The sequence below is a fragment of the Lipophrys pholis genome, assembly GCF_963383615.2.
Source record: "Lipophrys pholis genome assembly, chromosome: 1".
Classification (NCBI taxonomy): domain Eukaryota; kingdom Metazoa; phylum Chordata; class Actinopteri; order Blenniiformes; family Blenniidae; genus Lipophrys; species Lipophrys pholis.
In genome coordinates, this window is record NC_137635.1 from 19,923,456 (window position 1) to 19,940,941 (window position 17,486).

General features: G+C 43.4%; 1 protein-coding gene across 1 annotated transcript in view; it reads left to right on the top strand.

The window, feature by feature from the left end:
• The window catches only part of usp54b (ubiquitin specific peptidase 54b), a gene marked incomplete at its 5' end in the record, with an annotated part of 50,939 nt that overhangs the window by 15,340 nt on the left and 18,113 nt on the right, over positions 1–17,486 (top strand). The window contains 10 exons of the mRNA XM_080484553.1: positions 1,095–1,229; positions 3,824–3,937; positions 4,056–4,138; positions 6,007–6,112; positions 10,250–10,396; positions 14,913–15,062; positions 15,632–15,821; positions 16,056–16,238; positions 16,579–16,643; positions 16,698–16,798. Coding sequence (XP_080340679.1) covers positions 1,095–1,229; positions 3,824–3,937; positions 4,056–4,138; positions 6,007–6,112; positions 10,250–10,396; positions 14,913–15,062; positions 15,632–15,821; positions 16,056–16,238; positions 16,579–16,643; positions 16,698–16,798 — 1,274 coding nt within the window. The remainder of the gene's footprint in view (positions 1–1,094; positions 1,230–3,823; positions 3,938–4,055; positions 4,139–6,006; positions 6,113–10,249; positions 10,397–14,912; positions 15,063–15,631; positions 15,822–16,055; positions 16,239–16,578; positions 16,644–16,697; positions 16,799–17,486) is intronic.

Consider the following 17,486-nt stretch of genomic DNA (forward strand, 5'->3'; position numbering starts at 1 on the left):
TCTGTAATGCTGCTGTAGGCCAGTGAGATGCCTTTTAATTGCATTTTTTTTTAATAATCATGATGATTTGAGGCTAGAGTTACTGTTATTTCTTTAAAATACATATTTCTAACAGAATAAGTTTAAGTGAAACCGAGACAAATGAACAAATTGAGCTTTAGTGCAAAGATGTAAATGTAGCAGTTCTGACAGTTGCAGATACGAAGACCTTTCACCTGAGTTGTTACAGGACTGCCTTATTTGTTCTCCTTATGCCTTTTGCATCTCTGAAGTGTTTTGAAATAGTTGGAGTTGGCCAGATTAGAAAAAAAGATTGACAGAGTAGAAAGATTAAAAAAATAAAAATAAAAAAAAAAGTCTATGTTTTAATATTGTGGCCCTGAAATTGTGACCAAACCTGTATTTCTAAATATAAATGGACATCTCCGAGCAGGTTCATGATCTCGGGTTCACTGCCGCGTTAAAAGTCCATCCTGTCCTCTTCTGTCTCCACACGCTGCCCTCGAAACACACTTTAGTGGCCTAGCTCTCACTATTCCTCTTACTCTTCTGACTCTCTCTCTTTCCCTTTTTCTTGTTTCCTCTCTCTCTCTCTCTCTCTCTCTCTCTCTCTCTCTCTCTCTCTCCCTCCGAGGGTAGCGCAACAGTTTGATTTGGTTTCTATTTTACTGCTACAAAGCACTCTCAGACCTGTTTTTGTTGGAGAAAAGTGCACTACAAGTGGCATTTATTATTGATACGGCCCGATATTGAGGGCAGCCGCGCTGTGATCCTCAGCCACGGCGTTCCTTTCAGTCCAGTCGCAGGGTTTCGCCGCACGGCACTTTTTGTTCCCCGACACGTTGACAACTGGCCTCACAAGCAGCGTTTTATGGGTCAGTTGACAGGAACACGGGGGCCACTTACAGGACAGCCATGTTTAGAAGTTTCTGTTTCAGCCTGACCGAGGTGAAGACACAAATGCATAAACACACTCCGACAATGCCCGTGGTCTTCCAGGAAAAAAAAAAAAAAGGTTTAAATGCATATAGGGTGTATTTGCAGCGGTGAACTGAAATATTAATGGATTTCTATATGTTTCTCGGTGTCTACAGAGTATTTTCGCTCAGTTCCAGTTCAGCAGTGAGCGCGTCCTGCCATCAGATGCACTGCGGAGCGCTCTGGCCAAGACTTTCCAGGACGAACAACGCTTTCAGCTGGGCATCATGGACGACGCAGCCGAGTGCTTCGTGAGTTTTCACGCTCCCTCCCACACACACATACTTGGAGGTGAAGGGATGCCTCAAGGCGGATTTCAGCGAGTACACGAGGAACTTCCACATCTTCACCGCAGTCAGAAAGCTTCAAGGCGCTCAGCGGCCTGCAACAAATGTTTCTTTCAAGTGCAATCTTCTGTTGTGACTCTGCGTGTGTGTGGGGCTGCTGCTGGTGTGTGTTTCTGGGTTATTATACTGCATTACGTTGAGTCCTCTTTCTTTCTTCTTTTATCTTTAAACGGCCGAAAGTGAATCAGAATCCAATTTCTTGTCATCGTTTGAAAACGAGAAAACGTTTGGCATCTTAAGTAGGCGGTACGCATGTAAGACATGTGTCCTTCAATATGCAGCCGGTCTTGAGCGTGAGGCAGGAGTGGTGAGTTTATGATGCGCTCTGCTCCCCTCGCGACCCCCCGCAGGCCCTTCCAGCTCCCCACGATATACAGCTGGAGAGCCACACAGCGCAGCAGTAGATCAGGCGATCGACGAGGGAGGCGAGCTTTTAACCTGGAATCATATTTTCTTTTTAAAGCTGAATTTTAGAGGATGCTGTCGACGTGTAAAACTTGTGCAATAAAATGGACCGTGAATCACTGCAATTACAATACAACCACCTCTCCAATACTTTAAAAGTGCCTCACATCTCCTAAAAGGAGTCAACAACTGAAACGGCACTGAACATCATGAATTCTACAGGTTGTTTTTTTTTTTTACATATTTTGATGCCTAAAATTTGCCTTTCTAGCCAAAATATGACAGTGAAGTTAAAAGCTGAACGCACGGGCCGCCACACATACATGAATAAAATTAAGATTCTCGAGATTCTAGAAGGTTTGTTATCATGTTGTTTGACATCCATATTAATACAACACTGTCTCACTAAGGGCTGTGTGGTCCTGACTCGATCCTGACTAAGCCGCTCACGCTCCCACCTGCCGGCCATGTCGAGACCCTGATCAGCCAGAGAAAACCCACATAGGTTCAAGGAGAACATGCAGTCCTCACACAGAAAAGTCCAGAACGAGTACTAAACAATGTGTTTAATTTGATAAACCCCATATTGTGTGCAAGTTTGTTCAGTAAAAGATCCCCTCTATCTCATCCCATACAGAAACTGCAGACACATGTAACCAGGAAAAACTGGGCTGGACAAAATTATGTAAATATGAAAAGGTTTGTTTGTTGTTCATTGGAGTACAATTTGAATCATTTTCACTTTGAAGAACTCATGTAACAGATACATGTTACAACAAGAAAAGTTGTAACCTCAGCACATTATTGTTTCATTAATTCTTTTTCTTTTCAAGTGTTTAAAATAATTTTTTTTTACAACTAGAATAATTGTGACTTTGCTGAAATGCATTGAAGCCGAAATATATTTTCAAATGTATCCATCGTTACGGTCCTTCTGACTTAAAACCATATTTACTTCACACATCGGTAATGAAAACTGGTAGACGTGTCGCACAAACGCGGGCTTTGGTCACCATGACAACCAAGAACACAACAATGGCAGATTACAGGGAGAGATTATTGAGCTTGTGCTGGATTTTAAATTAATTAAATGACTCTTTTCTCACTTGTGGGTCCATAATTGTTTAAATTATAAATGTTTTTTGTTAACTAAAATGTATCAACATATAAAGAAAAAACCCATCATTACGTTTTAAAGAATATGAAACAATACTTATATTCACATACTGTCAGGTTAATAAGGGAGTGATGCTTTGCTACAAGTCTTGAGTATATAAGTCATTTTTCTCTTTATTTGTGCTGTCAATTCTATGTTGTGAATACAATAAAAGGGAAAATTGAGGTTCATGTATCAGATTATCATTCTTAAATAGGTTAAAATAATCTTGAGGGCCAATGGATCCCTTGTGAGAATCCCCAACACTTACTGCTCCATTAACAAGAATTAGACGTCTAACTGGGTTGAGTTTTTTTCGACAATATTGGAGTTTTATGGTAAGAGGACTCTTAATATATTCCGGTCGTGATTTTCTAAATGATAAAATTGCTATTAGGTGCAGGTTTTATTGCTGTAATGTCTTATTGTTTTCCTCTCTTCGACCCGGTCCTGTTGCTTTTCCTTCACCACTTTCAGCTGATTTCTTTGCCTCTTTCCTCCGGCTTAAAAGACCTCCAGCATGTGTGTGTGTGTGTGTGTGTGTGTGTGTGTGTGTGTGTGTGTGTGTGTGTGTGTGTGTGTGTGTGTGTGTGTGCGTGCCTGTGAGGCGCTGTCTGATCGATTGGCAGTAAATGTGTTCAGTCAGGGAATCCGTCGGCTTCTTATGAAATATAGATGCTGCTCCCACGGTCAGATTAACAGGAGCGCCAACAGAGAAGAACGATCAGACACACACACACACACACACACACACACACACACACACACACACACACACACACACACACACACACACACACACACACACACACACACACACACACACACACACACACACACACACACACACACAGTGTATTTATATAAATAAACAACCACATCCCAACACGAACTTTCACGCACACATTTACTGACGTCTTCCTCGTGTGTTTATCAGGAGAATCTCCTGATGCGTATCCACTTCCACATCAGCGCGGAGACCAGAGAGGACATCTGCACAGCCAAACACTGCATACCGCACCAGAAGTTTGCCATGACTCTGTTTGAGCAGGTAGGACTTTTTTTTTTTGCCCACTCACAGTAATTAAAAGTCAACCTCTGAAGACCACGGCCGGGATGTCCCGCGATGAAACTCAGACTCTCTTTGTATTTTTAAATTTTTTTTGCAGTGTGTGTGTAACAGCTGTGGAGCCACATCAGACCCCTTACCCTTCATTCAGATGGTTCATTACATCTCCACTACATCCCTCTGGTAAGATCTGACACACACCTATGCAAACACACACACACACACACACACACACACACACACACACACACACACACACACACACACACACACACACTGCAGTAAATCTGGCAGCAAGCTGTGGCTGGGGTGGCAGTAAAGGAAGGTACAGTGTGTTCTCTGCTTTCACCGCCCGGGTCCCTGCTGAACGCTGAGCCGTGAGCACAATCGCACGCACGCACACGCACGCACGCACATATTGCGCACACACGTGTACGGTCATGCATATGCAAGAGCAGGTGAGCTCGGGCATAATGTCAACCTCATGCAAAGGTGGATGTCCGCGTGCGGCTTTCGCATGCAGGTGAATCCACACACGCACGCTGACCGCTGTTACATAAAAACTGCACGCGCTTTGAGTCAATGAAATAAGGAACAGGGGGAAGTAATCAATCAGGTGTTTGATTCAGTAGACCCAGGGGGCAACATAAATCTATAAGTGGAACAGTGGGCCGGAAAGACCCAACTAGGAGGAAATAAGAGGATATAGCCCTTCGTACGCCTTTTTGGAAATGAAACGCAGCGGAGGAAATAGAGGAATGATTTCGGGGGGCAAAAGCACAAATAAACACACTACGTCAAGGTAGTTGTGGGGCACAGAGGTGTCATCGCTCCATGTTTGTGCCTGTTAGCACTGCCAAGCTATTTTTACCCCGAGTGAGCCCTGCTGTTTACAGCCCGGACAGCCAAATATGCAAAAGTCAACATGAGCAAGATAATCAGAGGGCGAACAAAAAGACCAAACAAATGCCTGGTGCGAGCACAGTTCAGACATAAGTACACTGAAGTACAAGAGTATTTTCTGCTCCTCTGGCCTTGAGTCTGGCTGGGCGTCTGAAGCTGAGAGGGCGAACAGAGGGCTGAAATGGAGAGAGAGAGAGAGTACAGACAAGAGGTTGAGTTCAAGTCGGGCTAATGGACGGGGTGACGAGGGGAGAGGAGAGGAGAGGAGAGTTCTTTTTAAAGATTGTAATTCTTAAAGGAATATGTCACCAGAGCGGTAAAAAAACAACAAACAATGGCACTTCGTTCGGTTATAATCTCTATACCTGAGATGGACTCAAGTTTATTTGGCATTCACAGAGAATAATAATGTTAGTTTGAGTTTGTCCTTCACAGGGAAATTATTCTTTCAAGGGATGAACACAGCATTGAGCTGTCGTTGCATCAAGCTTTGCTAAAAGTAGTTGGGTGTACTAGTAAAACTCTTTCAACAAGCTTATTCTGCCTTCGCCTTCAATATTAATAATACTTGTTAACATTTTCTTGTTGGTTTTTTATCATGTAATCTGACCCCAGGAGGGTCAAAAAGGATTTACTAATTCTCAAAGTTGTTAATTTGTTGCCATATAATCTCCCTCGTATCCTTTTCTTTCTTGTCCCGTTGTTTTATTTTTTTTATCATGAGAGATCGCCCGTGGGACAGACTCGGTGGTCGTCTGAAAGGAGTCGACTTAATTTGCCAACAATTGTTTCATTTCCCTTTGTATTTCTTGCTGAACATTAGTTAGAAATGTATTGATTCTGCAGTTTGTTGGTCACTGCAAACACCAGCATCTGCAGAGCAAAGAACAAACAAATTAATGAGTCTCACGAACAGAAACATTGTCAGATCCGGGTTTGACGATGTGCTTTTCTGCAGTGAACAAAACTTTATTGTTTTGGATGTATTCACTCAGTCTCTTTGTGTGCGTGTGTGTGCGTGTGTGTGTGTGCGTGTGTGTGTGTGTGTGTGTGTGTGTGTGTGTGTGTGTGTGTGTGTGTGTGTGTGTGTGTGTGTGTGTGTGTGTGTGTGTGTGTTTGTGTGTGTGTGTGTGTGTCCTGTGCTGCAGTAACCAGGCAGTGAGGATGCTGGAGTGCAGAGAGAAGCCCACGCCGGACATGTTTGGAGAACTGCTCCGCAACGCCAGCAACATGGGGGACCTGCGGAACTGTCCTGTAAGAGCTCACACACTCTCTCACACATGACATGAGCACACATGAACTCAGTGCCCTTTGTTTTGAAATACTCCTTATTTCAGACGATGAACGGCTGAATCTAATCATTGAAGCTTCTGGAAGGAACACATTTCTGTACCTCAGGAGAATCAGGTCTCTTTCGAATTGGTGTGAGAAAGACCAACAATCACACAAATTAAAAAAAAAAAAAAAAAAAAGATTACGTTTTCACTGAAATGTTTCCAATTTGCTTGGTGCTTTGACCGGATTGGAGCCTCTTGCGGGCCGGTTCTCACACCCATACTGCATACTCTGCAAGGTCCAATCCAGGACGATTTGGAAAATGTAAAAATTAGAATGAAAACTTCAGTTTTAGTCATTTCAAAGCTCGTTCCGGAAGCACCATCAGCAAACTCAGGGTGAATTTGTAACTGCTCGTTGTGTCTCTTCAGAATCCTCAGACTTTTACAAATATTAGCCTGAATCACCCTCACAGAGAAGATTTGCAACAAAACTGAAAGACAAAAAAATGCGCTGCAGATACCGGATATGGTTTTCCAGGACGCACTTTTAAAATAGCTTTTTTTTTTCAATTAGAATTCTTTTTCTGTACTATTTCGTCTTTGCACTGAATCAAAGGATTTTTAAGAAGTTGTTGTCTATCTATCAATGTGCTGTGGTTTTACTGGTTTACTGGTCGTTTGACAAACATGGCCACTCTCCAGATCAAGAGTTGATGAGGATGTTAGTTTCATCATCTCTTAGTTTTGTTTTGTTTTTCTCTTTCTTGTTTAGTTTGTGTAACACAAACTTAGCTTATTGCCATTTCCCCCCCCTTTTCTCCTCTCTACTTATCACCGGAAACGTATAGTTCTTAAAAAGTGAGACCCATAAGTGGGGAGAGGAGTTTAGATATTGAGAGGCGCAGAACAAAGGAATGTGTGTGATTCCTTTGTGCTTCAGGTTTGTGTGTTGTGCTGCCACATGGGAAGGAGCTCGCAGTCGAATAGCTCCAGTTTGGCCCTGCACACCCAGCCCTCACTGCCAAAGTGTCTGCACAAAGAGCCTCCTCTGTAGGCACAGCCTTCACAGCGCACCACATCCAACACTAATACACCATCGCCTCGTTCGCCGTCCAAACGCTGACATTGTGTGTGCACAATCCTGCAGGACGCACACAACCTGCCTGTGTTTATCCTCCATCACTCGCAGCTCCGATCTTTTGTTAATACTACCGTGGGCTTGTCCCAGAGTGATGGTGTTTGGATGAGGGTGTGGCAGCTGGAATACTTAGCGCCAGATTGGAGATATGAGAGTCGATGCCAAAGTTATGGATAGAAAGTTATGACAGGTATGAAAGAAAAAAAAAATGGCTTAATTGACTGAAGACGTTTTTAGATTCTTCACTGGTTAACTTCCTCACCTTCAGGTTTGCTTAAACACTGAAGCATCAGTAAAAGTGCAGCTGATTTAAAAAAGCCTTTAGTTTCACGCAAGATCTGTAAAGTAGTTTTTTAATTGTAGAGTTCAAATTGAAAAACTGAAGAGTAGATATGAAACATTTTCGTTTGAGGGATTTAGATCTACTTACACCAATTTTCATTATCAACTAACATAAGTTTTCAAATAACTGATTAGTGCTTTGAATATCATAAAAAAATCTATTCAGGTTATTATCACATTATCAAGAACTACAAAAATGTTGAATTTCAGAAGCTTGAGACAGTGCTTAAAGTTTAAAGTTAAATAAATGTAATTGATCAACAATGATCAAAATGTTTGGTAGTATAATTGGCTGAATGCTGACGAATTCACAAAAAAAGATGTAGTATAGTCTTTTCCTAGGCATGCAAAACCTTAGTAAGACTCCAAATCTTGAGATATTGCAAATGTCTCTGAAGAGAAAGACCTCTGGGACAGTTCAAATATGAATAGTTTTGTCTATTTGTTGATTGATTACAAGTTAAAATGATCCATATTCACTCAGATTATCTTTAATCAAGCAGACAGATTCATAAAATGGGTAGAATGCTTCACTTCGAATCACACTGAACAGTTATTTTGCATTTGTCACATGAACGTTGCAAAAATGTCACAAACATTTCCATCAAAAACTCCTCGGAATTCAAATCCATGTTGCATGACTCTCGCTCAAAACGTGTTGCTCCAGGTGGATTTACTAAATGTAAGTGCACCTTGTGCTCGACGCATGAATGTTCCGTAGCAGTGACACGACATTTATACGAGAAAAATTAGAAAATCATGACCATATAAGTCAAATCACATCAAAGTTTATACATAAATAACATTTAAAAACAAAACCGCTTATTAAAGATAAAACATAACGCAATCGAAATGATTCTATATGTATTTCAAATGTACAATATATTATTCAATGAAGCTGAACAAAGATGATAAAATTGCTGTGTTAATAAAAGTTGCAGTCAACTGGTGTCAAGAATTACGGATTGATGTTTTTTCGTCCTAAACTTAATCTGTGGTCCAAAGCAGCTCGAGGTTATAAAGCTTGAGAGAAAATGTTCAATCACAATATGTTTTTTAATCGTGTTTCTTTGGATGTGTTAGAACATTTCATTAGAAGGCCGCAGAGCTCTACATGTTGTATAAACCTATAAATACAGTCCACCAATCACTGGGGCTTGTGAAAGTTCAGAAGCTGCTGGAAAATGAACCCGACCAGACTGACGATCTGAAGGTGCATCTGACTTTCTATTTGTCTGAAACTAAATTGAGAAATGTCCGGGATGGATACGAGATGCAAACTACAGTATGTGACTCATTTGCAAAACGGCATATTCAAAATTCCACACTTGCGAGACATGGTGACTTCTGGAAGAAAATTGCATCTTCACGAATCGTGGTTGCAATTTGTCACAGCACATTGAGATCGGAGCAGATTCTTTAATTTCCACCCGTACTGTGAGGTTTCTTTTCTGAGGCTCGACGTGCCAGTGAGTGTCTCCAGTGCTTGGTACAATCGTTTCCATCAACTTGTTTCATTTCTCTCTCACCATTATTACAAACGGCGTTCTGCAAACCTTCAGTATCATTTGACCGGCAGCCTCGTTACGTAACTCACCGTCTAGCGAAAAAACAAACAAAACACAGAGAACATAGGGGGGAAAGAAAAAAATCTTTGCATATGAAATTCTGAGATGCCACTGTGCCGATCAATGTTGTATTATGAAGCTGAGTGAATTTGTTTGCAGGATGATTTGATGAATGGTGTTGTCAGCCACTGTTCTCAGTGGAGAGAGCGAGTCGGAGCCGTGTGTCCTGTCCATGTGTCCTGAGCAAACCGATAGCCCGGTGCTGTCTCAGTGCTGGGCTGCTTGGCTGCTGCTCCACCTGGCTTGTGTTTGTGTCCCTTTCTGAGGAACTGAGAAGCAGACCCTGGCAAAATACCTTCCTGCCATCTCTGGTGCCAGTGCAAGACGGCCCGCCGCCCACAAAGGGAGAGTTCTGTGTGATTGTGCATACGTGTGTGTGTGTGTGTGTGTGTGTGTGTGTGTGTGTGTGTGTGTGTGTGTGTGTGTGTGTGTGTGTGTGTGTGTGTGTGTGTGTGTGTGTGTGTGTTGTGTTTGGCAAAGTGTCTGGTTGCCAGGGTGTTCTCAGGCTGTTTCCGAGCCCGCTTTGCCAGCGCTGCATGCATGCTCGCGCACGCGTGTGTGTGTGTGTGTGTGTGTGTGTGTGTGTGTGTGTGTGTGTGTGTGTGTGTGTGTGTGTGTGTGTGTGTGTGTGTGTGTGTGTGTGTGCGTGTGCGTGTGTGCGTGTGTACCAGCTCTGCGGTGGGTCATGACTCAAAGGAAGGATTCAGAACACGCGGTTCTGAACTCAACAGAAGGCCCAAGGGACAAATACAACTCAGCACAGCACTTCTTCCTCTGTCGTTCTCTCTTACAATCCTTTCATCATCTCTTTTTTTTTTTTTTTTTTTCCCATTCCTTTTATCCCTGGCCCTCATTCTCCAACTGCTCGGCGTATCTGCATGCCTCTGTTCACTGCTGCCAAACAAAGGGATGGCTTCAGTGACGTGCACACTCTCTGCCCCATAACACACAATGAGTAAACCTGCTTAACCACAAACTCTCCACCTCTGTCCTCCTCTTCTCTCAGAGTAACTGCGGGGAGGTGCTGCGTATCCGCCGGGTGCTGATGAACTCACCGGAGATCGTGTCCATCGGGCTGGTGTGGGATTCGGACCACTCCGACCTCGCAGAGGACGTCATACACAGCCTGGGGACCTGCCTGCGTCTGGGAGATGTGAGAGAATCGCTTATTTCGCATGCTGGCTCCAATATGTTCCCAGGGGTGTCACGAAACTAGAATATCAGTAGTACCAGACAGAAAAACAATAAGAAGAAAAATTTGTAAAGCAGCTGAAAGAACATAAAACAATGTGGGAACAATAAATATGTAATAATAAAAAACAAACACAAACTATTTACGTTACAAAAACAGAGCACTGGCATGGAGTGTGTAGAAAAGAATTCTATCTGTTTTTCTTTAATGCATCTTTTCCCAGGCAAGTATCCAATCCATCACAAGGCAAACACAGAGCAACAGTCTCACACACACACAATTGTTATTCGCCAATTAACCTGAAATGCCTGTTTTTGGACTGTGGGAGAAAACGCTTGCATGAATAGGTGGAACATGCAAACTCCACACAGAAAGGCTCCCAACCGGTCTCGAACCGGGGAGTTTTCTGACTATGAGGCGAGAGGCTGACCGACTCTGTAATTTGCACAACCAGCGGCCAAATCTATGAAAAATAGATGGAAATTATGTACATCCTCGTGGCATTAACTTGTGAGCAGTTGAACGCACATTGACAATCCAGAGCAATGTGCAGAAAAGAGGTGAAGAAGAGAGAGCAGGCAGGAAAGAGTTGCAGGACGATTGTCAGACCTGACATGCGACAGCAAGATTGCTGTAAGAGTTCAGAAGTGGAGACTGCGGCATCGTCAAAAAGAGGAGGCCCATCTGGAGGCGGCACGGAGGAAGAGATTTTCATTGGGATGGACGGGATTAAAAATGGACAGATCGCAGTGACATCTTGGGTTGAGCAGTTCACAAATAGAACTGGAGGAGGCGGGGTGAGACAGTTTGGACGTGTGCTGAGGAAAGGTGGCTGATATATTTGACAAAAGATGTTGAAGATGCAGCTGCCAGGCAGGAGGAGCATAGGCAGACCTCCGAGGAGATTAATGGCTGCTGTGAGGGGAGACATGGGGATGGTTGGTGTAACAGTGGAGGAAGCAGGGGATAGGAGGAGATGGATACAGATTATCTGCTGCAGCAACACTTGACGGGAGCAGCCAAAAGACAAAGATCGAGAGAAAAAATCCCAACAATCAAGGGCATGGTTTCGGCAATCCAACTACAAATAAGTCATCTTGTGGAGTTAAACTCAGGATGCATCCAGGACGACTTGTGAGCCAATCAGTCAAAATATTCACTGGCTGAAGTGGACACAGTTCATGCAGGTTTAAAGGAAAGTCCATCTGCTCATTAGAGGGAGGAATAGATTCTGTCCTCACTGAGAGTAAACATCATTTAGCAGAAGGGGGAACTACTCAGACTAAAATGAGGGAAATTCCCCATTTCCTTAACAAATAACACCCAGGAGCTAAATACGAGGCACGGGACCGAGACACAAAGGCATCTTTTGCACTATGTTAAAGGATTCCTCAACATTTAAAGAAAAGGTCAACAAGCAATTCGCCAAACAAAACATCATTACCGCCACAAACAGCCAACACGAACACGACAGTCTCCGGATTTAACGAGCGGAATTCAGTTGAATTATCGGGTTTGCACTTTTGAGCACAGCCGAGCAATGAAGTGAAAGAAAATAAAGTGATTGATGTTGTAATTAATGTATTTTTCAATTGAAATACATTCCTTAGCGGGAGCTTGTGTTACCACAGAGATGAGGCACCGATTAAATGCACATTATTAAAACATCAACCAACACTAAGAGTATTTTATTGTGAAATACAAATCTTCCAATCAAAATGACCCGTGCAATGAACAACCCTGCCTAAGAGATTATGGCAGCAATAAAGTATTCCCAAATAAGAAAAGCACACAGTTAAAACTGTAGTACATCATCCACTGCAGGGACGTGGCAGCGACACTGTAAACACACCTAAAATGAGCCCCCATTCTTCTCTGTTTTCTTTTTTGTTCCTCCTCTTACACACTTACTTTTGACAGTGTTGGCACTATTTTATGAGAACAGTGTTAAGATCCATTGTGAACTAACAGTGACAATGAAGTGAGCTTGTTACTCTTTACTCTGTCGTACATATGGCGTGATCTGTGAAGGAACCAGAAATGGGTCTGTAAGGAAAAATTGTAGTTCAAAGCTAAAATTAAAGAATAAGCTGTAGTATACAAGAAAGAGTGTCACAGATGATAATGAGGTCTTGTGCAGTGAGATTTGGCACCTGCCAACCTCTGAACACAAGCTGACTCCTCTTACTCCGCCACCACTGCCTGTAACAATCTCACTCACCTAGTCTCCATTCTACTATTAATACCAACAATTAGCGCCTCCTATATTGTGCTTTTTATTACCAGAGAAATCAGTTCATATAAAGTTTGCTAGAAAGTCCTACATCAACCAAAATGTGCTGCTTTTGAGCATTAGGCTGCATGTGTTCTGCGTGTGATTTTGGATTATAAAATATGTTTATTTGATGTGTTTTGTAGGTAAGGTGAGCATTACCCTGTACCTTAAAGGGGTCATATTATGCAAAATTCACTTCCTAAAGGTTTTCCAGCAGTACTAATCGTCCCCATACCTAGAATGACTACCCAGAAGTGAAGAAAGTCTGTCCTCTCTCTACCTGGCTTGTTTCATTTTTTTAAAAAAGTGTGTTGCTCCAACCAGCTAATCAGAAATGAAACCCTATATAGTGTCATTGGGGGTTTAGCGAATCCCCATCAAGGTAGGCCCTCCCTTTGACCCTCCCGCAACTCATCAGCTCTGCTCTGGCACATGGCACCACGAGAGGAAGTACTTTCTCCTCTTCCCAAGATGGGCATGTGTGGGCGGAGCCAGTCCAGCTCACAGAGACACAGCAGATTCTGAATGCAGCTCCTATGATCCAATATTCAAATGGAGGAAAATCAAGGAAAAGCTGGATTTGGGGCATTACACCTTGAATACAAGGTTTTTAGACCAACGGGACTCATGTGAAAGTGATGAAAAGCTGGAGAATATGACCCCTTTAAGCAAATATGTTTTTTCTTGCTATAGTTTTTCTCAGCTGTTGCAGTAGCGCATACATTAATTTCTTTCAAGAAGCTTTGACATCCAATTTACTGTGATTTTGACTGATCCACAGAGCGTAGCTACTGTACCACAGCGGCACTGCAATAAAACAGCAGTAAAGGTAGACAAGATTACGTTTTCAGGTAGTTATTCACAGTAACTCGTGAAATAACTCATCTTAAGAGAAGCAACTGTAATCAATGACAGTGGGAGTGGTTGTATGCCAAGTCCATTGAGTTCATGCAGTACTGTACCGGATATCCATACGGCAGCTAATCCACATACAACTACAAAAATCCCTGTGAGTATTTAGTCTGAAGTTTCATTTTGCTCTGTAGCTAACCGTCAGCATACAAACAACACACGCACCTCTTCCTCACACCCAGAAGTGTGTTCAAACAGATGCTCATGCAAACGTACTCACACACATACATGTATGAGTGCATTGGTACACAATATAGAATTCAGATTTGTGCGTGCTTAGTCTGGAAAAACAACAAATTATAGCACACGCAACACAATCAGCTTTCGACCCCTGATACTTTGTGTCATGACTGAGTAATGTCGGTGCATTTTAATGCCACTGTATCATCTGCAGCCGCATTCTGAAGTGATACCCATGAATAATGGATTGGTGAATATGAATATGTGTTATAGTGAGTCAAGTTTTACCCTCTATCCTGCTGCTGCAACTTGTTTTTTTCCGTCCTGCTGTTGTGGGATGAAACTAGCAGTTAGATACCAATCTGAGGTATCATCGATTAGATTTTCTCCTCTTCAGCCACCTCATATTCTTTCTCCTGTACTGTGAACTCCTTGCTTTCTCTGTTTTTTTTCCTGGTTTCATGTGATGAAACTAGATTTTCAATAGATTCGGATTTTGGATCAGTCTTAAGTATGTGCAAAAACCTGTTGACTACTGACGTGCTGATAAATAACTTCATTATAGAAAGCAAATGTTGGGTACAGGGCTTGATGATTTGCTATTGTGCTGCACTGAGCCATATGGGCTTCTTGCAGCAGCAGGTGAAGATGGTGCACAGTGAGTCAGGATTATATCGAAGGTTATACTAATATTCCTGAACCATCAACTTCAGTAGCTGCGTCACATTGGTCAGCGTATATATATATATATATATATAAAACACGCATGCAGCGGCGGTGTTGTGTGCGCCAAGTGGCCTTACAGAGAATGGGTGTCTGGTCTGTGCAGGTCCTGCATGAAAAGCTGCAGTGTGTATGCAGCACTTTATAGTGTGTGTAGTTTATGAGTGGAGGAAAGTGAGGAACGGCAGTGTGTGAGGGATTACTGCATACAGCATCTATACTAGGTGAGCAAAAATGTGCTTGTATTCACATTAACTCTTGTGTTTCTACCTTCCCCTTTACTGCACACCTCTCTCCTGCATGCGTCCCCCCCCCCTCCCCTTCCTGTCTCCTCCCCCTCCCTATCTCTCTCCCTCTCTCTCTCTCTCTCTCTCTCTCGCACTGTAGTTGTTCTACCGTGTGACAGAGGAGAGGGCTCGCCAGGCGGAGCTCTACTTGGTGGGCATGGTGTGCTACTACGGCAAGCACTACTCCACCTTCTTCTTCCAGACCAAGATACGCAAGTGGATGTACTTCGACGACGCCCACGTCAAAGAGGTGAGACCCAGTTCGGAGTCTGCATGATGCAGCAGGAGGACGGATGTGCAGCACAGCATCTGCTGCACCCTCACTTGTGCCTGCGAGAGCACGGAATGACACTAACTGGGCTGCGCGTTACTCTGAGTGCTGCACCGTCCCGTTCCCTTGCAGTAGCGGTGCCTTGTGACGGATGATGTGTTTGGGACTTTCTCACTGTTTCGTGTTTGATGTGATAAACTGTTCTCAGGTTTTATTAAGTGAGCATTTCAGAGCTGAATTTCGTGGACAGGGATAGACCGTTTGAGTGTGTGTTGTGAAGTGATTCTACATGTCCTTGGCGCTTCCATCAGTCACAGTTCACAGCGTGAGTCATATTATATCATTGAGCTCATGACACTGTGATAATATGATATGAATGAGGGCACACAGCTGCACAGAATGTACTTGACCTTCTGCTTTTGGTAGAATAGGCGTAATGTTATATCCTGAAAGGGATAGATTGGATTTCTCTTTATGTGTGTGTGCGCTCATATGTATGTTAATGTGTTCTTTTGTTTGTGTGTGTGCTCCCCCTCCTGCACCCCCAGATCGGCCCGAAGTGGAAGGACGTAGTGTCTCGCTGTATCAAAGGCCACTATCAGCCCCTGCTGCTGCTCTACGCTGACCCCCGTGGGACACCGGTGATACTGCAGGAGAGCCCCAACCCCTGTACCAGCTCCAACCCGCAGCTGGAGCTCCAGCACTGCAGCAAGGCTGGTTACGACAGCGAAGACTCTGGTACGGCCAAGATGAAACACTGCTACAGATCACATCAGATTACTTTGTCTTTATCATGTGGTGGCGTGCGAGGTTACAGCTTTAAAGCTCTGACCTTCAACCCTGTAATCCACCCTTCGCTTCCATGTGCTGCAGAGATTCAACTTACTTCCCATCTTTCTCACTGTAAACATATTCAGATGGCGGATTACCCAAAAGGTCATCTCTTTCTCTCTTTCTGTTGTTCTCTCTCAGGTCGTGAGCCGTCCATATCCAGCGACACCCGCACCGACTCCTCGACGGACAGCTCGAGTCACCGCGCTTCTCGCAGCCGGCCGCTCCACCAGTCCACAGGCAGCCACCTCTCCAGCGAGTCCCAGACCACCGTGGTCTGTAATTACGACATCGGCACACCGTCGCTCGGTGCTGACGCTGGAGGTAATATAATGAGTCACGAGGCAAAGTTACCTGTGCTCACAAAGCGTGGATGGTGATCGGTTTATAGACACTTCAGTTACCGTTTGCATATGCACAAGTGACCACCATGTTCGAGCTGAAGTGCAAACGGGGGTTAGTTCCTCAGTTTTAGTGGAAAAGAAGAGAACTGTGTCACAGAGCTTCACTGCTGTTGACTCATCAGGTTCTACACCTCTTCAGTCGTTATGCTCACATCCTTTTGCTCGGCTGCCTACATAATTGCCCCCTGAAGGAAAAATATAAAAAAAGTAATTGCGGTTTACCTTCTCTTTCTCCTTTTTTGTCTTCTTCCCACGCTCAGAGTCAGCAGTGGAGGGTCCTCCTCGCCCTCCCTCTCCTCCCCTGCAGGAGTATAAGGAGACGGCCGTCTTCCTCCTCTCCTCCCGCAGGCCTCTCACCTCCTCGTCCTCTTCCTCTCGTCCGCTCTCCTCCTCCTCTTCGTCGGGAGTGGGGGGCTGTGAGGGCGGGGTTGGAGGGCCCCACTGGGAGGATGAGAGCACCAGCAGTGAGAGCAAGTCCAGGTACTGCACCACAGAAATACACAAACATTCCGCCTCTGTAGTCACAGCTAAACGCTGTAAACAACTTTAATCAATTATTCAGCATCTTGAATAAAAAGTACATATTCTGCAGTTAAATGACCCCCAACAGCTTACATTTTATGCACAGCAGAACTTCATCGTAAACACAATGATTTTACACTCACATCGGTTATAAACTTGTTTACTGTACAGAATGGCTGTAGAATACAGCGAGATGATTAATGGGGCAGACAAACAAACAAAGCAAGAACAAACTATAATGTTTTTATTGAAGATCCTGCCATCCTGAATATGAAAACGTCTTACAGTAGTAAAGGACTCAATGTGTGACTAAACATGTTCAGGAGCTAAATGTTTTCATAAAGTTCTCAAGCTGTAAACAACTGTTTTTGATCTATACTTGTTCATTTCTAATACATCTTAAGCTGAGCAATAACTAGTCACTGTTAGTATCAGGTAACTATAATTCAAAGGAGCATAAATATACAGTATGCCCAGAGAGGTTTTTACTTTCCAGCACTTCCATTTACACATGAGCTTTTGAGATCTTGCTGCAACCTATGAATGACATAAGAGTCCAATAAAACAACAAGCCTCTAAAATCCATTTTAATCACACTTTTCCTTTACTGTCCAATATCATACGACCAGAATCAGAATGTCTAACA